This window comes from Lonchura striata, chromosome 4 (genome assembly GCF_050655825.1).
Source record: "Lonchura striata isolate lonStrDom1 chromosome 4, ASM5065582v1, whole genome shotgun sequence".
Taxonomy (NCBI): domain Eukaryota; kingdom Metazoa; phylum Chordata; class Aves; order Passeriformes; family Estrildidae; genus Lonchura; species Lonchura striata.
In genome coordinates this window covers 67,316,991-67,340,874 of record NC_140706.1, presented here as the reverse complement: position 1 = coordinate 67,340,874, position 23,884 = coordinate 67,316,991, and the positions used below count along the sequence as shown (strand labels likewise).

At 40.2% G+C, this 23,884-nt stretch overlaps 1 protein-coding gene across 10 annotated transcripts in view; it reads left to right on the top strand.

Annotated features, from left to right (window-relative positions):
- AFG2A (AAA ATPase AFG2A) overlaps positions 1-23,884 on the top strand; it is a 159,914-nt gene that overhangs the window by 4,130 nt on the left and 131,900 nt on the right. For all 10 annotated transcript variants that reach the window (XR_014955228.1, XR_014955227.1, XR_014955224.1 and 7 more), the window contains exons 6-11: positions 2,022-2,151; positions 2,745-2,801; positions 3,453-3,576; positions 4,688-4,943; positions 16,515-16,669; positions 20,757-20,966. Coding sequence is in view for 5 of the 10 variants with exons in the window: in XM_085579312.1 (XP_085435438.1) it covers positions 2,022-2,151; positions 2,745-2,801; positions 3,453-3,576; positions 4,688-4,943; positions 16,515-16,669; positions 20,757-20,966 (932 nt within the window). In the remaining 5 variants the exon portion in view is untranslated. The remainder of the gene's footprint in view (positions 1-2,021; positions 2,152-2,744; positions 2,802-3,452; positions 3,577-4,687; positions 4,944-16,514; positions 16,670-20,756; positions 20,967-23,884) is intronic.

Here is a 23,884-nt window from a genome sequence, read left to right as displayed (position 1 = left end):
TATAATTACACTGTGTGGATACTGTGAAGATGTTCTGGTTAGCCTGTGTGAGAAACAGTTAAGCAGGGAAGAAGTGTGTGTCTGTACCAAAAGTTAGGCATGTATGAGGAGAATTTATAGCAAGTAGGAAAAACTTCTGTACTTGGAAACCTGAAAGGGGCAGTTGTTTGTGTTGTCATAAGATTCTGTGTTGTTAGACTCGGTTAAAAATATCTTTTAAACGGAGAAGAACTCGGATTAATTCTTCTGCTTTTTTTATCTCTGTGTGCTCCTGCAAAATTTTAAGGAGGTCTTTTGAGCTGTTTACTCAAACTGCTCAGTGTGTTCAGCATGGAATTACAGGGTGGAAAACCAAATACAATTACTGTTGCCATACATAAAGTTATAGCTAATATATATATAAACACTTGGAGGATTTTTGTGACTCTGTGTTGTGCATTTATCACAAATGGCTGTGTTCCTTGTTGAAGCATGCATTGCTGTGAGACAGGGCTCTCTTACATATAAATATTTCTTCACTCTCTTGTCTTGGAGGCCCTTTATTTCTCTCTATGACCTCTTCCCCCACACACACTTCAAAGAAGAGGTGATTTCAGTGGAGACAGTTTCCTCTTCTCCCACACACACTTCAAAGAAGAGGTGATTTCAGTGGAGACAGTTTCCACAGCACACAGGTGGCTGTTTGCTGGCCATGTTCCACAGGTGTCAGTGGGGTGGTGTGAGGCATCTCCATCATGAGTGGTCCAGCTGCATTTGGTCCAGCCCCAGCATCACCATGTGGTTTTGTGGCAGCAGGATTTGCTTTAGCATCAAAATCAGTGCTCTTCATACCTAATACCTGAAGCTTGAGCAGATTCTTTATGAATCACATGATGGATGATGATGTTTTCTCAGCAGTTGCAATACTTTAGCCCCCATCCAAACGTTGGGAGTTCTTGGCTGATCACGGGCAGTGAGGCTGGAGCTGAGGTGAGCCTGTGCTTCCACAGCCTTGTGTATTGCCAGTGCCAGAAACGCCACAGGAGGGAGCAGCACATGCTTTAATGGACTGGTGTGAAGGAGTCTGTCTGTAGAGATGCTTTTATAATTTATCCTTTGTCAGAGGCCAGATATTTTTTTCTTAGTTTTTCTTATTAGTTTACAAGATTTGGACATGCCCTTGAGGCATCATTCCCTGTCTGATTCCCAGTCCCACTTGATGTTTCTTTGGTTGGGTTTCACCAGTGTCTTCTGTACTGGTGTCAGGCCTTTGTCAAACATTTGTCTCTACTTTTTACCTTCTAATCTTTCAACTTCTGTTTTTAGCTTTTGTGCCCATTTAATTTGGTTTTGCTGGTCTTAAACTTTCTTTGGCAGGCTCTTTACCTGGGATCACAGTTGTTTCATGCAGTTTACCTGTATTTTCTGCTCAGCTTCAATTATACATAGCAGTATAATTGAAGCTGAGCAAATTTGTTTTTCCAAAGTCCCTTATGTTATGTGTCTGAATGCTTCTGTCTCTTTGACTTAACATGGGCTATTAAATAGGCAGATTCATCCTTTTAATGTGTGTTTTTCATCATCTTGCAAACACTCTTAAGCCTCACAGCATTTCTAGAGCTTTTTGGAGTGTTGAAGAGAAGTAGTTTTCTGATGTGGGAAATTTCATACAATGACACTGTAAGAATCATGAATAACTTAGTGTATTCATGGATGTTAGGTACTCAGTTGAGTAATTATCTTGAGAAAACACAGGGAAGATTATAATGAACTGCTGAAAAATAAAATTATTTAAATAGGTGGTTTTTAAACAGTCTTTTGGACTTTAAAAATACAAGGTGTGTATGTATGTCCCATTTAAGAGTGATCTTTTCCCTGAAAGCCTAATTCATCATAATGACATGTCTGTTAAATGAATTGATGCTGAGGCCAAGTTATTATTGGTAGTAACAGGGACAGTGAAATGTGCAAGTGCAGGCTGGGCCTGGCATTTATCACCAGTAACTTCTTTTCTCTGTTTGCGTGCATGTGTTTGTCCCAAGGGATCCCTCCTCCTCGAGGAGTTCTGCTCTATGGCCCTCCAGGAACTGGGAAGACCATGATTGCCAAGGCCATCGCAAACGAGGTTGGCGCTCACGTTACTGTCATTAATGGCCCTGAAATCATAAGCAAGTAAGTCCTCCCACTTTATTTGCATTAATTCTGTAAATACAGTAGCCCAAAATATGCCCTGGCATCTGTCCATTGTGGAGAGATGTAGTATTTGCTGTGGGTTACCTGCCCAAAAGAGTCAAAAAGAAATGGGAAAGGATTATTTCAAGTAGGGCTTATGTTCCTTGTATTAAAAGAGGTTTATTGAATTTGGCTAGGACATTTGTGTAAAGCATGGACTGAATTAAAGGCAGGATTAGAACTGCATCTGCAATTGCCTGTGGGTTACTTTTGCAACAAGGTGACACTGCACAGACCGATGTCTCCGGAGAAGTAATTTTTTGGTTGTTGGTAAAAAAAATGTAGGTAAAATTGTTTCTAACGCAGAAGAGAAACAGCTCCCTTTATCTCTAATGATTCTCACTTTGCTTGTGCCCCATTTCACCTTAATTTCTGGTCCTTGTGGAAATAAAGATAACTGTAGATTTGCCTAGACTTCAGGACTTTGAAAGTGTGCGCTACAGCTTTTTGTAACTCAAAAGGAGTAATTTTCCAGGTTGCTTAGAAAACACAATAACTGCAAGATTTTTATTAAAATATTTTAATTCTCACAGGTTTTATGGGGAGTCTGAGTCAAGGTTACGTCAGATATTCGCTGAAGCTTCTCTCTGGTATGTTCCTTTGGAGAATTTTGTTTGTGGTACTGGTTCCAGCCTTAGTGTTCTTAAAAGAAAAATATTTCCAAGAAGCTTTGCATTGTGGCTTTTTTCATCCAGTGCTTTTTAAAAGGAAATAAATTTGTTTAGCTTAGCTAGGAGTCAAATTTTAGGATGCCTCTTAAATCCTTTTGGACACTGTCCTTTTTAAGGGGATATTAGGGATGGTGCCAAATCGCTCAACCTGTGTTATTAGTGCATTGTGTGCTTATTTCAACAGATAGACACATGAGCCAGAGTTTCACCAGGATTCAGATTTTCCTCTAGTTTTTTATCTTTGGAGGCCAGCTCTAAATGAGTTGGTGTAGGTACTGGACATAGCATTCCTCTGGAGTAGAGTGGCATCTTGCCCAAATTTGTTGGACCTAGCTAAGGCAGACTTTACACTTCTATGTGACTGGTGTTCATAGTACATTAGCCAAAGATTATTTCATATTGAAGGTATTAGATGTCTAATATAGTATTCATTTTAGTTTTCTTTCTTATTGGGATGCTTTTTAGTTTCTGTAGGAACTGGACATTTTCCATGAACAGCTTTCCTCTACCTTAGTGTTTTAAATCTTCCTGAGCACGTTAACATTTTTTTCCTCTATTTTTTCCTGTCAGTCGCCCCTCAATTATATTTATAGATGAGTTGGATGCACTCTGTCCAAAGAGAGAAGGGACTCAGAATGAAGTGGAAAAGAGAGTTGTTGCTTCACTGCTGACATTAATGGATGGCATTGGCTCAGTAAGTTGAATCTAATGGGGCAATTAACGTACATGGGGACTCAATGAACAAAATAATATTGCTTCTACAGTGGAGCTAATTTGAGATGTATCACTTGTGAGGAAAGAAAACACACTTAGGTGAGACTTTGTAGGATAATCTAATGCTTTTACAGCAGAGGCTGTAGGAGAGGAATGTCTCCTGAAAACTGTTAGTTTAAAAGAAAGTAGGTTTCTTCCATTCACTGCCTTTCCTTTGCCTTCTACCCCTCTTGTAGTTTTGGAGGTCAAACTGAAATTTCAGTGATAGCCCATCATTGAACTAAACCAGGTATTTCTAATTGCTCTGAAATCAAAGTCATCAGAATTCTACTGGTAACATGTAGGCTGCATGATTAAAGGCAACAGCAGCTATTTCAAGATTGCCAGAGCAGTATGTAGGGCATAAACAAATGCCTAATAAAGAAACAGTAAATTTAATTGACTTGAGTAAATTATGGGTTAAGCCCATAAAGTTTGGCAATCTCTCATCTATTGTTTTACGATTATTAGCAGGAAAGATGAAAGAACTCTCTCCAGAGTATGAAAATAAATTTCTTCTGTTTATATAATATGCAAGTTTCTCATTTTTTTCCTGCATGGCAGTTTGAGTTGCCCAGTCTGGAATTGTTCACAGGCAGATCATATTTTCTGGTGGCAAAGGCTGATGGATATCCTTCCTGGAAAGAGTGCTTCGTTCACAAGAAGAGAATGACATTACAGGAGACCTCCTAACTTATTGTGCCTCACTGTAAAAGTGAAGAAGCAGAGCTTGAGGAAATTGATTAGGATTTTTGACCTTGCTTTTCCTGCTGGACTTATAGGAAGCTTTATAACCTCCTGTCTCTGCTGGGTTTGATACCTGAACTGATTTGTTTCCCCAACTGTGTTTATTCAAGGTCTGTTGATTCTGTTTTGTTCTTGTGCCAGCGCTGCATTTTAGCTTAAACACTTCTTTTTCTCTCCTTGGTTCTTAATTTCCTGATTTAGGAAAGCAGATTCTTGGGGATTAAAGTGGGAGTGCCTCTTGTATTATCTGTTTGCTGTTTAATTGTATTTTAAAAGTAATATCTTGTGTTGTTTGATGCCTTCAGGAAGGCAGTGAAGGGCAGCTGTTGGTCCTTGGGGCCACCAATCGCCCTCATGCCCTGGATGCAGCACTGCGCAGGCCGGGGCGTTTTGATAAGGAGATAGAAATTGGAATTCCCAATGCCCAGGACCGTCTGGACATTCTCCAGAAGCTTCTCAAGAAGGTTCCCCATTCACTCACAGCAGAGCAGTTGGCACATCTGGCTGATAGTGCACATGGTTACGTGGGTGCAGACTTGGCAGCCTTGTGCAAGGAAGCAGGTAAGTCTTTGTTTATCTTATTTAGGGTATTATTTTACTTCTAGTCTCTTTATTGAAGAAAAAGAAAATCCACAGTCTGTACTAATAGCTTTTGAAACACGGAGGTTTTATTAATTTTTGTGCCAAGCTCTTCCCAGGCAAATGGGAAAAATTCTTTGAATATTAGTAACTTTGAAAATGTAGCGTTAAGATCAATAACCCTGGGGAATCCCCCGTGCCATTTCTAAGATCTTAGACAGCTTGCTCTCAGTAAACCAGTGGTTTTGGGAGTTAACTAACATGCCTAAGAGTTTTTCTACTCTCTAGACAACCCGCTGCACACAAAAATCTTAAGTCACTCTGGCTGCACAGCTTGTCCTGCAGGTCCTTGTTCCCAGGATGTGGAGGCTGTGGGCCTCAGGGATGTTTCCTGTCTCCCTTCCATATTTTGTGCCGGTATTCCATTTGCCTGCAGATGAGGAGCTCCTGGCAGGGGTGAGGGCAATGTGTGCACCTGGCTAAGGTTGTGCAGTGGAGCTGAGAGAGCTGCAGAGCACACCCTGAGCTGGGGTCTGGAACGTGGTGGCCTTTGGCCTTGGGAATAGGCTTAGCCCTGCAGAATTATCCATGCCAGGGTTCAGTATGTTCCAGGGAATGCTTCAGCGTGAGTTCACTTCTGTTTTCATTGGATGAAACATTGCAAGTACACTCTGTCAGTTCCTGGGTTTTGCTAGAGTGAGTCTGCACAGTTTGAGTATTGGAGCTTGAATCTGCCCATCAGCAGCCCTTTAAAACAGCTGAGTCAAAATCTGACTATCCAGCCCTGCTTACACGTATTTGCTCCCTTGTAGTTCACAAATAAGTTTGCTGCATGTTGTGGTTACTTTTATTTCCTTTGGCACCAGGGCAGCTTCCTCTGGCAGTGGCACAGAGCATGGATAATTCTTGCATCGGAACTGACTGTGAAGATGTCAGATGCTTTAGTAGGAGTGATGGCACCTGGAACAGCAAAGTCTTTGCTTGCCAGCTTGTAGAATTTTTAAGGGATAGTTCTCAAATAGGAATTTGTGGAGTTTTTATGGATCAAGAAGAAAAAAAAAATGAGATCATTTTCTAGTGCTTTCCTCTTGGCTTCAGTTGTGTTTTAAGCTCTGTTTTAAGTTAGAAAACATTTTTTATTCCCTGATTGTATATATTTGTTAATAAAAAAGATAAACTCCCTTTTTATTTTCCTTCCCTTGTGTTTTTGGAAGCCTGTCAGTCTGCCTGTATCTCAGTGCTCAAATAGTAAACACTTAACTAATGTAATGTCAAGTTCTCAGTGAGAAGTGTTGTGGTTTCAATTCCAAACATGACCCAGCTGAGTCTTTTTCTTATGCATGTGCAGATGGATTCATAATCCAGCTGCAAATAGATGATATTTACCCACTTCATGAGGACCTCTTAGAAAATAAATCTGTAACGTTGTGCATGCAGGTAGACTATTGCATAGATAAAAAACTTCAGGCGTCTACCTGTGACTTACTGCAGGACATAGGGTGTTATCCAGGAACTTTGCATCCAAAGCCAGTGCTGGGCATGAAGGGAGTAGGATGTCTCCTTCCTATTGATCTTCTTTCTATACGTTTGAGTGCATGCTGTCAGATTTCCCTGTCGTTTGTTACCGTGGGGTGACCTCTGCTGGGGAAAGTACAGTCCAGCGCCGTTAACTCCTTGAAGCCCACGTGAAGTTTTCCTCTTCAAGTTGCACAAGCATGAGTCAGTCGAGCTGTTACATAAACTGAACTTAAATTGCTCATCATTAAGGAATGTTCTTAGTTGAAGTTGGTTTTTTTTTTTCCAGGTAAGCTCTTTATCTGTCTTTTATATTGCATTTTTAACACCTTGTGAAATATTACTGCTTCCATTGGAGTTAAACTTAGCAAATACTTTTATAATATACTGTTTTTCCTCAGCAGAACAAGATTCCTTCATATGGTGAATTTTCCAATGTTTTGTCTAGTTTTTTGTGTTGTTCCAAGATGCATGGGCTCCTGTTGCTTCACTTCAGAAACTTTGCTGTGGGCCAAGCTAGCTTGCTATCCAGGAATGCTCTCTGATATTCAGCCTAAGCTTCCCTTGTTTTAGTTTAGTTTTATCCCATTATTTCTATTTACATCCTTGTATAACACGTTTGCTCTCCCTCCTTAGTGTTTACACCCTTCAGATATCTCTAGGCTGTTCTCATGTCCTCTACCTCCTCATTCATTACTGAGCCAGACTATAAATATTTAGCTCTTTTAATCTTTCCTCATAAATAAGTCCTTCCTGCCTTCTGAGAATTTGTGTTGATTTTTCTCTGAACTGCCTCCAGTTTGTCAATAACTTTTTTGGTGATGTAGGCCTTAGAATTGAACATAACATTTCATATATATGTATATTACATCATAAAGCATGGTATAAACATACAGTTAAGGCAACTAATGCACATTTCTAAATGTCCAAAATGCTTGGTATTAAGACAACATCTGATTTAAGAATTCTTTCACAAACATTAAGGTTGTTTGTGCTACATGCAAGCTTGATGTGTGTTTAAGTACAGGTGAAATGTGGAAACTAGCTTAGAAAAAGGATTTCAGGATTCAGGGATACATGTTCAGATTTTGGCACAGGATTACTGTTGCTTGCTGCATGCATTTCTTTTGTGATCTGTGGGAGACTCTCAAGTCCTGCATACCCCATCTATATCCTTGGGTTTGTGGCTGGAAAGACTGCAAGTTTGCAAGCTAAATATGTTTATATTCTTAATACAAAGTTTAGATCATTTTCCAGAGGACTCATCTTTCCTTATCTTTCTACTTCAACTCTGTTTTTTTAACACATGTATTGTGTATATACTGCTTATATAAACCAAGAGTGTAGTAATTAGTAACATGGTAAATGTAGTATTTCTAGGGCTTTTGCATCTCTAATCAGGTTTCCCAAGATTCTTCATTATAAAAGCTTTGATGTTTGCCTTCTATATAATTCTGAAGACCATTTGTTAATGGAAAGTAAATAACCATTGTAGAATTAAACATATTCCAACTGTTATTTTTGGCAGAAGTTGTTTGTTCTCCAGCGCAAGATTTGCTCAGTGGTACTGCTGGGCTCAGAGAGGCAAGTTTCATGTTCTGTTTAGCAACTCTGCATTTTCATGGGAATTCTGAAGGCCTGTGATACCCATTTTGTGTTGAATATTTCTAGGCCCCCATGACTATGGTGTGTACAGAATTGTGGTGTGGTGTATGATGGGATGGGCAGGTAGAGGAGACGAGGACAAGAAACTTGGAGAATCTGTGCAGTATGATCAGGACTTTCCGAAACAGGGTATTGTGACCAAAACCCATGACACATTGGGGATGCTTATAATAATCAGCTAAGAGTGTTTTCATTTTTATCTGCTGAATTTTTAAAATAGTAGTGGATTTTTCTCCTTTTCCTCCACTGAAGATACAGTTCTGGCCTGTCACAAAAATGAAACCACAAAACTGATTTTTATAGGATATCCATGTGTCCAAGATTACAATGCCTGTAGTGGCTGCAGTGGAGAAATTAAGATTTTGCTGTGATTCTCTACTGCCTAGCAAGATACTTATGATTTCCACAGAAGTTAATAGCCAAGTGTGATAAACCTGCAGATTCCATGCTGGGCACTGGGCTACATCCTGTGGACATCAGATTCCACTGGGTTCCTCTTGGTAGACTCCTGAGGACTTGAATGCCATCTAAGGGATTCACACACAGAGAATTCTTGACAAGAAAAGGGCTGATTTATGTGTGCAGCTGAGAAAGTCATATTCTTCAGGTTGGGAGAGGTCTACTGTATCCTAAATTATTTAGTAGACTGGTTTTTAGTGTGACCAGCTGCCTTCTGAATTGCTTTATGTCAAGCAGAGGAGTGTACAGAAGATAGACTGCCATATCCTGGCATATAATGTCAGTGTTTGTATGACCTTGATCTTGATGCTTCTCCTTTATTTAATTTGCCACGTGGTCTTTTATTAATTCCCCCAAAATTATAATGTTTTTAATTTTTTGGCAAAGATAAACACTGTACTTCTTTTTTAAAAAAACCAAAACATATGAAATGTTAATTATGTAGCAGGGACATGAATGGTATAAACTGTACTGAATGTTAGAAGATGCTTAGCAACAAAGGTTTCCAAATATAGCAATTTATTATAAACTTATCCTTCTATGGCTGCCTGTAGCATTTCAAGAGGGTGAATATAAATATAGCTTGATTTCTTCAAGGAGTGGGTTCAGTCATATTGTTTACAGAGAAAGGAAGTATTTGCTTTGTGACTCTCAGAATTTATCTTGAACATCCTTGTTCATTACACATAATTTCAGTGTGCTGATATAAAACACTTGGGCTGTGATAAGATAGCATCATGAGGAGAGGAAGAACAAATGGCTTTGTTTAAATAGTGGTCACTCTGGCAAGAACATTGATTTGCTTCCAGTAAGGATGCTGCAACCACTGAGACTTTGAGACTTCTGTGAAAGAGGCACTAGTGACTCTGTTTTGCATCAGAAGTTTTTTAATTGCCTAAAAAAAAGGTATCACCCTGCTTAGCCTTTAGGATTAGAATGGTACTTGCTTGAGCTGTTACAAAAAAATCTTACAGAAGTAATTGATTGAGATGTACCAGTATTACTCTGCTGACAATCTGTGAAGCCCCTTTCATAGGCATGTGATAATGGCCTGTTGTCTTGTGCTCATAATTTTCAGTCCTGTTGTTTTGGAGGTCTTGTCTGTGCTGTTCATTTGCCCATTTAATTATCCCTGCATTCTGGTTAATAGTACAGGATGGAGAGGCTTTATGCTGTTTAATCCATAGCTCTGTATGTTGATTTTATGTGGGTATTAGATCTGTAAAGGTGTGATTTCTTTAGGAGCATACTGTACTTAGCTTTTTGTTGGAGCTGAGAAACTTCCTGCTGTATCTTCTACATCCTGAAAAAGTTTCTGCAATCCACTTGCATTAAAAGAATTAAAAACCAATAAGCAACTGAAGAACTGTCTCCTAGGTTTTTTCCGGTTTTCCCTGTATTTGGCAGGGAAGTGAATTCCCGTGAAGCCCAGGAATGTCTCTTTGTTAGTTAGACCTGTGTGGCTTTTCCCCCCCAGCTCCTGCAGTTGTGGTAGCCTGGCCACCTGCAGGAAACATGAGCCGTGTGGGCTAATGTGATTAACAGTGAGGCTCTGTGCACCCCGAGGAGCAGCCCCTGACTGCTCTTTAAAGCAGACAAACGCTGCCTTCAATCCGTGCCTTCCCGGCCTCCTATCTCCAATCGAGCTCTTCCTTTCAGCTCAGGCACAGCCCTGATGAAGCAGCTCAGTGTTAGGGCATCAAGAATATCCTTCCTTTCTTTAAGCCATAAAGATTCTGAACCTTTCCCAGCACTGTCTGGACCCGGGTCCTGCTGGGGGTGTGCAACAAATGTAGATGTTTTTCTTGCATTATACTGCTAAATGTAGGAATGTGGGCTTGGGATGCTGTTGAAGATGCAAATTTTGACAGAGGCAGTTGATGACCAAGGCAGTGGGATTGTTTGTTTTGCAGGGTGGTTTTTGGTTTGCTTTCTAATTAACTGACTGCAGTTACAGATTTGAAAGGGGAAGCACTGTTTGACATGCTATGTCAAATTATTTTATTCCCTTATGGAAAGTGACTGAAAATACCATGTCTGTGTTGTTACTTATTTATTAGTAGCAGGGACAAATATTGAACCTATGCTGTTGCAAGCAATCTGCTATTGCATTGTCAAACTGAGTGCTGGTTCCCATGTGACACTCAAAATGAGGTGAGAAAGGCTGCTTGCCTTTTTGTGAAAAGGTCATGTAGAAAAATCTGTGAGTTTGGGGAATATTAGTAACAGGTTTAGTCAGATGGTCAATACAAAAAAAAAGTGTTATGAAATTTTTGCAGAAAGGGCAGAATATTGGATTTTGAAATGCACTGAAAAGCACAGATGTGATACAAATGAATTTTTGGACTGGGCCAACTGAGTTTTCTGGCACTCTTTTCCATCACTGTAACTTATAGTATAAGGAGAGCAAGAAAATCCAATGCCAGTCTTCAGTGTTAAGAGTGTTAAGTTGGTGCTGTGTTCTGTGGTGTTTAAGTTGGGTCCCTGAAGCAGAGGGTGTTTCAAAACCAAAGCAATTGGCCAAGCAGGTTAGGAGCAAACGGGCCCTTGCTTGCACATGCACATGGCAGAGTAATGTGGCTTTTTTGGCCTCTGTAACATGTGTTTTGGGATTGTTTCTTCCAGCAGCAGCTCGGAATTATGCTTTTCTGCAGAAGTGGCTACATGTGGCTGCTGCCTCTCTCCAGCAATGCCGGTGCATTCTGTGTTGGTTTTTGGAGTTACTTTTTTTCTTAAAGAAAATCTTTGCCCTTTTTTTTGTTTGTTTTGTAATGGTACTTGATTTTTGGTTTTGCACAAGGAGCGTTGCACTCACTGCAGTAAGGGCATGTAAACTTTCAGTTTTCATCATAACTAATTTTAAGTGTGTGTTTATCCAAAATTTGCAGCTAATTGGATGATGGGATTGCTGACTTCATGCACACGGTTGTGCGTTGAATACTTAATAATCTGTTTAAAGCACATCCCATTCTGCCTGCTGATATTTATATACACAGGAAATAGGGATTATTTTTCACAAGAGTTGATCAATCACTGTAACTAATATTTTAAATGACCCTTCTTGGCAGATAAGTCACCATGTTCTTGCTTCAGCAGCTTGAGTGGTATGAAAGAAGTTACGTTATTCATGTGTGGCAATGCAGTCAGCTGTAGCCATTTGTATTCAGAATGATTAGCCACTATTGGAGGACACAACTTAAACATTTTCAGGCAAAGTTTTCATAAGTCTCCTGACTTTAATTTTTAGCTGTATCCCTTGCCAACATTCCTAATTGCAATTAGACTGGGCAGTTAGCCATTAGCTGTTGCTTACTGTCTTTCTGCCCTTGCCGGTCTGGTAGCCTGGCAGTCCTTATTTTTCTCCTCACACACGTGTGACCACCCTTAGGTACATTTATGTCTGGGAGCAGGCTAGGAACAGGCAGTATGGTATTCCTTATTTCCCTCTGTTGTCACACTGTCGGGATAAATGACGTGTGTGTGTACCTAATCTGTGAATAAACCATTTCCTCTACGAAAGAAGTTCTGAAAATGCAGCTCCTCCTTCCTTCCTTCCTTCCTTGCCCTCCCTGTCACACCTCTCAGCAGCTTTCAGGCAGCTCCACAGACATGTTCCAGCAAATGTCGGGGCTCTTCAGGAAGGACTATAAATCATGGATATAATCCCTGCAGTAGATTAGTGCTCAGGTTAGCCCGGTGAATTTGCAATATTATGGTTACAAGGGATTTAAGGGCATTATCTTTCCTGTACAAACACTACATGAAAGTTATTCAGGAATTCTTCCCATATAGCCCTGGCAACTAAAGACAGATTGCAGAATATGGTTTTGAGAGCAAAAAATCAAGGTTTCTGCTTCCTGACTTTTTTTCCTAAATACAGTTTTATGTGTGGGTCAAATTAAAAATAAAAAGGTTAAAATACATTTTTAAACTGACTTTAAGTTATATGAAATGCTTTTTCTATGCATAAACCTATTGAATTTTGAACTGTAGTATGTAAAGATCTGGAAGTAGAGGAAGATGCTCACTCCGGTGCCATCAGAAATCTGGGGTCTTACCCATCCATGCCCCTCTCTTGAGCATTCCACTGCCAGCCACGTGGTAGAGGATCATGTTGGATCTGATAGGGAGAAATGGTGTGTGTCTTCTGAGTTTGGCCAGAATAATTTGGGAGGGAAATGCCAGATCAGCAGAGAAAGAAGAAACATTTACTTTTGTAAACAATCTTACAAGAAGATAACAATTTCTTTGAAGCTGCTTAAAAATTCTGGTGTTGGGATTCTGGTAGAATAAGTCAGACGGGATGGATTTGCAAAAGGAACAGCTGATGGGTAGTAAAAGATGCATGATTAACCATTTTGTTGGGCTCAGTTTATTTCCTCAAGTGCTGTGTATATATTCTGTTTTGGAAATCTAAAGTGTGTATGTATATATATATATATATATATATATATATATATATATATATATATATATGTTGGTCATTCTGAATGGCTGCTTTCTATTATTTACAGTGATGTGTAATGATACACAGACTCTGACAAATAATAGCAGTGTCGTAGGATCTATTTTTAGGCTCACATATTTGTTGTTATGACCTAATGTGCCAAAACTTAGCCAAGTTATGAGCAAGAATATCTTTCAGGCAGCCAATGCTATTGACCTTGTGCATAGCCTGGTACCAAAGAAGGATCATCTGTACCAGGACAGGGCGTTCTGCTGGGTTTTTTCCCTCTGTCCACTTGGTTTCCTCTGTTCTAGACAGACAGGATGAGTTGGTGAGGTAGAGCACACAGTTGCTGGGCTGGAACAAACTGTTTATTTTCCATTGTTTGTAATCATGCGTGCTTTATTATGCTGCTTTTTTTTTTTTCCTTTTCCTTTTCATTTTATTTAATTTTTTTTTTTGTTTAAACCGGGATTTTCCATTGCTACTTCAGTGAGGATCAGTGTTGTTCACTATCCCTTTGCTCAAAATAGGTATCCCTTGCCTGTGTGAAGTCCCACTGACCGGATAACTGCACTTCAGTCCTTCCTCCCCTCATGCAGGACTGGAACAAAATGGAAAACTCATCCACTTCTGAGCCCCCCCAGGCACTGCCAAAAGGGTTATTGGAACTCATTAACCCTGAAGAATGGAGTAACATCTGAAAAGCAGCAAGCAGAGCTGAAACAAATGCTGTGCTCAGAGTCAATTCACAGCAATGACATTATGCTTAAACCAGAGTGTTCCCCCATGTCGAAGACACTCAGGTGCCTGATGTTTCCTGAGCTGTGCCTGTTTGTATCTGCATTATAACTTGTGTAGTGGTGAACATGACTTTGCTGTAGGGTTCCACCTCCTTTGCCTCTGCACTGATTCTGGCAGCAGGGTTTGCATCCTACCCCACATTTCCTTATGTTAAATCCATCTTTCAGCGTCTTGAGACAAGGATGTGTTTTCCTGCCTCTGGCAAGCCGCTGGCTGTATCCTTCTCCTGTTACTGAGGTTCCCTCCCCCCCTGCCCCTCTTGTTAGAGGTCAATCTGAAGTGCAGGAAAGAATGATTATGATAACAGGAGGAAACAGGAAGAATCATGCTTTCTTTTTCAATCTGTTTTTTATTATTGTTTTAATGTAAAACATTGTTTCAATTAAATGCTGACCTGTGCAGTGGCGTGTGCGTGCACATGCTGAAATGAATTCTGGCTTTGTTTGGAAAGCTGTGACCTCTTTATTCCTGTTCTGGATCAAGGCTGTTGTCTTTCAAACCCACTGCTGAGGACTGAAATTTCACTTGTACTCCTTGTAGAACTGGCTGTAACAAAACTTAAGAGCAGTGGTATTCTTGGGCGTTTTGTTGGTATTCTCTCTCAATTTTTAAAATTAACGTGCTTAGTTTTAAGACATTCTCATGTAATGGAAAAAAGAAAATAACATTTAAAATGAGTGCTGAGCTACACTGGCACGTGGAGTAGATAGGTATTCAAATAAGTCGATATCTTTATCATTTACTTTCTTTCTCTATGCCTTAATTTTGTGTGATGTGATTTACTTGCATTTTTTTAAACTGAGATTCCCATGTGAATTGACTGCCCTGAAAGAAATCATAAGATTGGACCCCAATGCCCATTCCCACCCCACAAAGTCTTAGCTGCAATGACACTGGAATAATATGTTCAGTTTGTTATTTATTTGGATAAAAATTTTAAATCTGGAGGGGGTGAATCTATGTTGTATCATTTGTTTGGTTTTGGGGTTGGGTTTTTTTTTGGTTTTTTTTTTTTTTTTTTCCTTAAAATGAACTTCTTCAGAGGAAGGAAGAAGTGGGTGAGAAATTTGAGTTGTTAAAATGAGTCAGTTATATTTTATACTTGTCCTCTGGTGACCAGATTTTCATTTTACTCCTTGGCCTCATGGAATGTTTTTATTTATATATCTTACTAGTTTTGGATGTTCTGTGTAAGGGGAAACCTGAAATACAAACTTTTTTTTCTTTCTGGTATTGTATTAAGAGCCTGGGTATTGGATGCAGGTGCTCTGACTCTGCCGTAATTGGCACTTTATGGAGAGACACCAGCTGTACTGCTTCACAGGGGACATATTATGTCTCTTCACACTTTGTATATATTGTAGGAAATGCAGAATTCCTGTCATTGTCAGAAACTTTGCATGTCTGCATCTACCAGTGCCTCTGCAGAAAAAAAGACAACAATCTGCTGAAAGTTAAAACGACATCTATTTTCAGAAACTGCTTATCCCTTTTATTGTCCTTTCCTGTAGCACTAATTGATGTTTTGTTTGGTAAAATATAGAAGAGACTTAACAAATGTTTGTCTTTTTATGGTCATGCAAGGTGAGCTGGTGTGGTATGAAGTGCTTCATTTGTTTTGAAATACATGGTAACAGATACTGCATATGTGGATGTGTGGGTACCTGCACCTAAAATTATACTCATCATGTAATAATATACCAAGAAAAAAAATTAATGTTTTCAGTCACAGGACAGGTTTGGAAGCAGAAGCAATAAAACTCTAAATTATATTAGGCCTTAAAAGGGATAATTATACAGGGGAAACGATCCTGCTTTTGGGCATCTTACACAAAAGGGGCTTCAGTTGCTCTCTTGGGAGTGCCTGGGAACTGCTAATGGTACCTCTCGGTCCTGCCCAAGGACTATTGATTTGTGAGTAGGTGGGACTTGTGTGGCTTTTGAGGGATTGATTTATAGGAGGAAACTAGGAATTAGTATCAAGATTTATAGATACTGTATGTGAGTGATTTGTCAAAAAAAAAAAAAAAAAAAAAAAAAAAAAAAAAGAGTGGGTAAAACCTCTGCCTGCATTTGAAAAGTGTAATTGCTGAAGGGGAACAAAGAACTATTGAGTGTCACAGGGAATGTTTGTTCCATATAAAGAAAAATGCAGGTGTCTGGCATCTTACTACATGGAAAAATAGGGTTCTGATGGAAGTTAAAGCGGTCTCATCAAGTTTTTTTTAAAAGCTTTTGAAGATACTGTCCTGATAATAGAGAAGTGGGCGAGGTTGTGGATTTCTTGTGGGCTGATTTAACATGTCCTTGAATGTTCATTGTCCCACTTCCTCTGTGGTTTAGTAATGTGTTCAGATCTCTGTATGGACCTTTGGAGAGTTTGCCCTGAAAGTTTAATCTCTGGGAAAATGGGAACAAGGCTGTTTCATTCTGTCTTTTGGAACAGATGTAACATAGTCTATCTGTGGTTGTTAAATCCCCTTTTTTGTGCTCTCTTATCAGAAGTGTCTTGTATGTTCTATGACATAATTCAGGCCCAGCACTGAGACACTCTTTTGAACATCATTTCCTTCCCAGTGCTGCAGTATGTTTGTGTGTGGTACACTGTGCTTATGAGAACCAGGAGGAAGCCTACCTATTTCCATGTTTTTTTGTTTCACTAGGTTTGTACGCACTGCGGAGAGCGCTGGGGAAGAGGCCAGGCCTGTGGGACACCGCAGTGGCTGGGTCAGTGATGATTGCTTTCAATGACTTCCTGCAGGGGATGAATGATGTCAGGCCCAGCGCCATGAGGGAGGTGGCAATTGATGTGCCAAAAGTAAGTGGTTTTGTGCAACGATGTGGCAACATTGTCTGGGCCACGTAAAGAGAGAGATTTTATTGAGTGTAAGCCTCAAGTTACTGATAAATGTTACGCATCATCTTTCTGTTTGCATGTTTATTTATTTATTTATCATTTTAAAGAACCATTTGCAGAATGGTTCCTAATGCTTCAGGAAGAGTTTGGAGTGCAGGATCCTATCTCCTGATCTGTGGTTTTTTTATGCTGAGTGGATTAATGGGGTAAAAATCTTCAGATGCATGTTCAAGGAAGGTCTGAAACAGCCATGGAAGCTAGAGCCTTTTGGGAAAAAGATACAAACTAAAGCAGAAACCAACTGTTAGCATTTATAACTAAAGTGTGTGTAAACAAAGCTGTGAGCAGTTTGATTGCTCTGATTTTTATGTAGATGTGGCCTGAATGCCAAATGAAGGCAGAATTCAATGCTGTAGGCTGATTATGACTGCCAAACAGTCACCTGTCAGGCGACTGTCATTATATGAACAGTGCAGGTTCATCTTTACCATGCTCACTGCCCTCTTAATTACATATTATAGTAGTTCAGTAGCAGACCAAACATGAATTGGCATGGGGAACTGATCTGGTTTAAGGTAGCTCTGATCTATGTTAAGAAGACTGAGCAAAATAGTTTTGTGTTTAATGTGACTAAATCCTGATTCTGTGAGCAGTTGTGTTGGGGTTCCTCAGCAGCTCCCCAGGCCCTAGAAGAAAACATTTGTTTCATTGCATGGAAATGAGTCATTGGGAATTAGATTGCACAATGGTAGACCCTCATTCTCAAACTTGTAGGAATGGGAAATAAAATCCGTGAACTGGATGCTGCACGCAGGCAGCCCAGATGTCAAACTTGGCTTGCTAAGAGAGTGCATGCTGTGCAGGGTGGAATTGCCTGGGCTGGCCCCATACAGCTTTTCCTGGAAATGGTGTCATGTCACCAATATCCTCAAGGCTAAGTGGCTCTGCTGAGAGCCAGAGTTACTGATTCTTGCCTTGCTCGTTGTGCTGCAGGCTCGTGGGCTCAGGTTATTCCTTTGCTGTGCCTCTCAGGCACTACAGCCCCTTTGGAGCCAGGTAGAATTCTGCCCAGCAGCACAACAGGCAGGTAGAAGCAAGGTCTTGAGGTACTGCAGGAAATCTGTTCTCAGTCCTGGTCAATCTACTCCTCAGGCTCCTCTTGTCCACTAAACCATCCTACTAGTGGCTCCCTCAATTGTCACTTGATTTTATTTGTTAAACACCCATCGAATTATAGGAGTACTGCTGGAATTAATTTCTTTTATTAACAACATAGTGGAGATTACTTTTGTGCTGACAGGACCTGCATTTCCACAAAGTAATGCGAATTCTTTGAAGATGTAGGGTAAATTTCAAGCCATCTGCTTGCTGCCTGGGGTGAGTTTAAAGTAGATTCTAAAGTAATCCGGGTGCAACAGATTTTGTGTCCTCCCATATCACCTACCAGAGGAAGGGAGTTTGGAGTTAGATGATCTTTAGGGTCCATTCCATCTCAAAATATTCTGTGAATACTGTAATCTAAAAAAGCCCTGCTAAAAATAACTTCAAACACTAAATAAATTATAAGATGTAAGATTTCTTTTACCAAAGAGAAGACAGGAATTTGAACTACATTAATAATATAATCTTTTTAGGTATTTATTGCAGATGCAGTACTCACTTGGCATCCTCCTTGGTGTGGATGGGACTTTTGGTCCATGTAGTTAGTTACAAGTAAAACCACTGACATACATGAGATTTTTTTTTAACTTCATTTTTCAGATGATGGGGCCCTTTCATATTTCATTGCTTTGCAGTAGCCATGTGCCAATCAAATGACAGGAGTTCAAAGTAACTTCCGAATAAAGCCACAATTCCTTCCTTTTGTGTCTGAATTGTGTTGGCTGTGACCAAGGCAAATGTAAGATCCTGGCTGCCTATTTCAGTGTACCATATTGCCTTCCGTTTTCACAGAGCCTTTCTTGAACTTTGCTATGCGTTACAACCTTTTTAGAAGGCTGCTTTTTCTGCAGCAGGGATTTAGGGGAGAGAGGATGCACATTATAAATCAGGAAGTTAATACTGCAGTTCTTTGGAGAATTGCACTGCAGTTGCCATTCTTCCCTCTCCTATGGGTCTTTATGAAATTTTTTTCAGAGAGTGCTCTGGGTTTTACTTGCCTCCTTCACTCCCTTTACTGTAATTCAACACTCAGATTTGTGTCTTTGCAGGCAAAAGATTCTGGATAAGACATCCTTTGCCTGTCTGCTTTATTTCTTTATTACTGGTATTTAATAACCCCTGGGGAGCTGCTGCTCTGCATCGCATGCTGAGCTCTGTTGACCTGGGGAGAGCTTAAGATTGCAGCAGTAATGAAATGTTGGTGTCGTACACATGCTGTAGCAGAGAGCTGGTTTTCCCTATGTGAGCCCAGCCCCAAGGCTAGTCTTTAAAGCCATTTCCACGGTGACAGAACGTCACACCTCATTGCTGGTGTTGCAAGACCTCTCCTTTGAGTTCCTGTGCAGGTGAGAGCAGTGAAACTATTGCTGATGGACTGTTCCCCAAACGTTCTCACCTCCCCTCTCCCCCCCATGCTTATCTCTCTCCTTTTGAAATAAGGACAAGTTTGTTCTGTTTAGAATTCACCAGAATGTGAAGGTAATGGTTTATTAGCTATTTTTGCTTTTAATACTATTGCTGTACCAATTCCATGCCTTGTACTGTCAGAATTTAAAATGTAGGTGAAGTCAGAATAAGTCTCCAGATTGCTGAAAACATCCTTCATATAAGGTGACCTTGCTTCACCTTTTCTGTACGATTCTGTCACTTGTGCTGGTCTTAAATGACCTGGAGTGTGTCCGAAAAATCACTTGAGTGATGCCTGACTGATATTCAGTAGACTGAATATTTGCAGAGGGTACATGACTGAATATTTAAGAGAGTAAAAGTAACATTTAAGTGTTTTTGCCGTCTTTTTATGTGCATGTAAAGTACTGCTAATAGATTTTGCCTTCTGTTGTTGAAACTTACAGGGAATTCATGATGGTGTAATTAATTTCAAGATGGTCTTGTTCATGTTTGTCAGAATCTTTGTCTAGATAGAAGGACGTGATGATAGAATGACTAATCCATGCTTTGCCAGGTATGAGTAAGGACTGATACTGAAAAAAGGAGAACAAGCTTATATTGTCTTATTCCCTCAGAAAAAGTTGCTAAGAGTGTCAAATTTAATTCTGTGCAGTTTAAAAAGCTCCTGCATAGAATCAATGGTTGTAAGGGTAAGTAATACATCTTTTTACATTAAATCAAAGTCACACTGTGACTATGAATAGTCACACTGTTTCATATCTGACTCATAAACACAAACTTTTGTTATGTTTGCTCTCTGCTCTCTGTAATTTTCTTCTGTGTCAAAGTCTGACAATCTAAGAGAAATTTTATTTGATTTGAATTTTGCTTGGTCTTAGGAAACTAAATTACCTTTCTCAGGGACTGTCTACTTCTAGTTTCTACTCCTTGTCCTGGCATCAGGAGAAAATAGGGACAAACCAAGGTGACATCAGATTTCAGATCAGGGGAAATACAATACCTTATCTCTCAGCAACACTCTGCTTGCTTTTCACATATAACCCACTTTCCAGAGCTGAAGGATGATTTATGCTGAGCAAATTTCTGGAAGAGCGTTTTAAGGCAGAAGATAATTTGATTTAGGTGTGCCTTGACATGTTTAATATTTGAAGTGAATGGGAGTGGATGGTGACCAGAGGAAGAGCAGGCTGGGAAGATGTGGAGAAAAGTCTCAGGCTTGTTGACAGCCATGTAGGAAGAGGTGTGGCAGGTTTTAGATCTGTCTGCTTTTTTGGTAGGACAAAACACATGCCTTTGTGTATTTCTGACAAGCCTGTCTTGTGCTTCTTGTTTAATAAAAACTTTTTGAAGAAATGACTCATTAAAAACAACTTAATTAAAGAATCTTTGCACGTTCTATAGAGCATTTTTGATTTGTTTACTTTTTTAATAGTTCTGCTCCATGGTCTGAATTCAGCAAAAATGCTCTGTTCTGCAGGTATGTTGGTCAGACATAGGAGGACTAGAAGATGTCAAGCTGAAGTTGAAGCAGGCAGTGGAATGGCCTCTCAAACATCCAGAGTCCTTCATCCGAATGGGGATTCAACCTCCCAAGGGTGTTCTGCTTTATGGACCTCCTGGGTGCTCAAAAACCATGATAGCAAAAGCTTTGGCTCATGAAAGTGGCCTCAACTTCTTGGCAGTGAAGGTAGGCCACTCACACTCACGTTTTCTTAAGTTCTGCATAACAACTGATGGTTTTACCAACTTCTGGTGTTAAAATCTAGTGGCTTGTAGTGTTTGATCCTTATAGATGCTCCAGCAAACACCTTGTAAATACCAAGTAAGTTTGTGTTTTCTTGTAAGTTGTTAAAAGAATTGTTATTTATTTTGTCAGCACAGATGTTGGATGGATGGGTAAGCTGTGGAGTGAGGTCTTAAATACTGGCATTGCTTAAGGTCTTTCTAAAAGTGGCAACAATATTTTTTACTGCAAATAAAGCAATGTAAATGAAAAGTGACTCTGGATAGTGGATAGCTGCTGTTATTGTAATAATCACTTGCGTGCATGGAAATATCATCTAATCTCTTACATTCCTTTTCATTCCTCAGGAAGGTCACTCTCTTTATCTCACTGTTTGTGTTTCATTACAGATTTTTCGTGTCCTATTTGCCTTTTTTCCTGGGGAAATTGTTCTACTTCATCAGTTTTTAGAAAGCTCAAAAAATCAGTTATATCTTGAATACTCTTGTATAAATGGGATATTCTCTCAGCATTAAGAAATACTTAGTACAGAAAAATTTTGGATTTTGTTGCCTATGAATCAGTGTAATTGATCACTGTGGGTTGTATGGAAAACACATGAATGAAAGTTATTTAATAACAATACTGACCTTCACTGCATAGGAAAGAAAAAAAAGGATAGCAGAGTAATTCCACATGGGGTAGTCCTGCAGCTGTGTCAGAATGTTAATGAAGTGCAAGAAAAAACATTTGTTTAAGTATTTTGAAAGTATCTCCTCCTCAGCAGTAAGATCACGTCCCCTTCTCTGTTGACCATCTCTTTACTCACAAAGCCTCCTGTGTTAGTTTCTACACAGTTTCCTCCTCCTCCCATCCTTCCAGGCACGCTGTAGCTGTGGATCCTCTCTGGGAGCAGAGGCAGTGTTGACCCTGAAGCCAGCAGCCTTTCACTGCCTGGGCTCCTTGGGATTACAGGCAGCCCTCTGGGTCACAGTCACATCAACAAGGGCAGCCTTGGAAACCTCAGCCCTTAAGAAACACTACCTTTACTGCCTCTTCCCCAAAGACAAAGTAGTTCTTTGTGCTCCAGAGTTACTGGTAAACAAAGTAACCTTTTCCTCCGCCTCTGCTTATAAGAAAACATTCCTCTTTGTCTCACCCTAAGCACTGGTGCCTGGGAGGGTGGGGAAAAAAGGTAGCAGTCTGGGGAAAAAAAAAAAAAAAACAAACCAACCAGTTGAAAATGGATGTTGTTGCTATCTTGTATCCCTCAATCAGACAGTTTTACTGATGCAGTTAATTGTCAAGTGAAGGGTGGCTCATGCTAACCAGGAGGTATCCAAAGGTGCAGTGATGGGAAATGCTGGTGTACAGTAATGTAGCGTTTTTCCATGGTGGAGTTCTGCACGTGCAACCTTCCCCATCACTGACAAGCTGCAGAAGTGTCTGGCTCTAGGAAATTGCCTGTGATTCCCAGTTGGTTTAAATCCCCTGGCCTGGAACTGGTCAAATATTCAATGTACAGATGTTTCAAGAAGCACATTTCTGGAGCATGTCCAACCTTGGACATGTTGACTCCAGGAAGGGAACATAGCCCACTTACTCTAACTTTACATTTATTTCCTGGACAGAAAAAGGCAACATCCATCATGTACTAAATGTGTTAAACATTGTCTGTAACACTTTTTCAAGCACAACAGGCATTAATTAATTTCCACTGCAAGTGTTCCTGCAATAAATCCAAAGTAGATGAATATGTAGGGTTTTGTTGGGGTGTTTTTGAGAGGGGATTTTTCTTTACTTGCTTAGAGCCCTATTAATTTTCCCCTTTTCTGCATTATGTCTTGGATATCCATCCCTGGAACTGGCATCAGGCATTTTGAAATTAAATTCTTGATGATTTACTTTTCAGACTTGCATTTTCCTTCCAGTCTCTCTCAAGTAAGTAATTCTGATGAAAAGTGTCTGCTGTACAGCTTGTAGGATACTCTTTTGGGATAGTGCAGAGGGCAGAGGTTCTTGGCCCTTCTGGAGCTGGGACTGCAGGCAGGAGGCACAGCTCTAGCTGTGGAAGCCTGCTGCTGGATGCTGCCTCTCCCTTTGTCTGTGAAAACCTGAGAGGAAATTGATTCTGTTACATGCGGTGCTTGCTCAGTTCGGTGATTTTTGGAAGGCTTCACCTATTGCATCTGCACGCTGTGTGTAAGAGCCACGGGCACAGTAAGTCCCAGCTGCCATCAGCGCTGGATGTACTGTCCTTGTCTGAGCTGGCTGTCCTGCTTCAGTGCAGCAGGTATGGCTCCCACCCCAGCCTGCTTCCAGGAAGGCTTTGTTTGCCAGATGTGTCTGTGCAGTTTGGACAGCTGACTGTTCAGTGAGATGTTTCAGCTGGGTTATGAGCAAACTGTTTGAATGTGACCTTTCCATCTGTTTTGGGCATGGGGAGCTGTCACAAGGCAGCCTCTGGCCCACGTCTGACTGGCCTCTCGTGAGGTTTGGGAGATGGGCTGAGTCTCCATGTCATTTCTGGGCAGAGGAGCTGAAGAAAATAACGTGATAACAGATGTTTGACGTTGCATCCTGTTCTCTTCTGAAATCTATTGTGAGGTTTGAATGGTTAGTGTTACAATGAATGTTGCCTTTTTGTAAACATGCTCTTTGATACTTGGCCAAAAACTTTTTATAGCTGTATTTGCACCGAGATTGGTGACCTTTTGCTTTTCCAGAGCAAAGCAGCTTGTTGGTTGGTTTGTTTTACAAAGCAATCTTGCATATAATTCCTAGGGGGAATAGTTTATTTTTGTTCCTTCTCTTGATTTTCTTTGTCTCTAATACAATGTATCTGCTAAATTTACTGGGGAGGAGGTTGTCAACTACTTTCC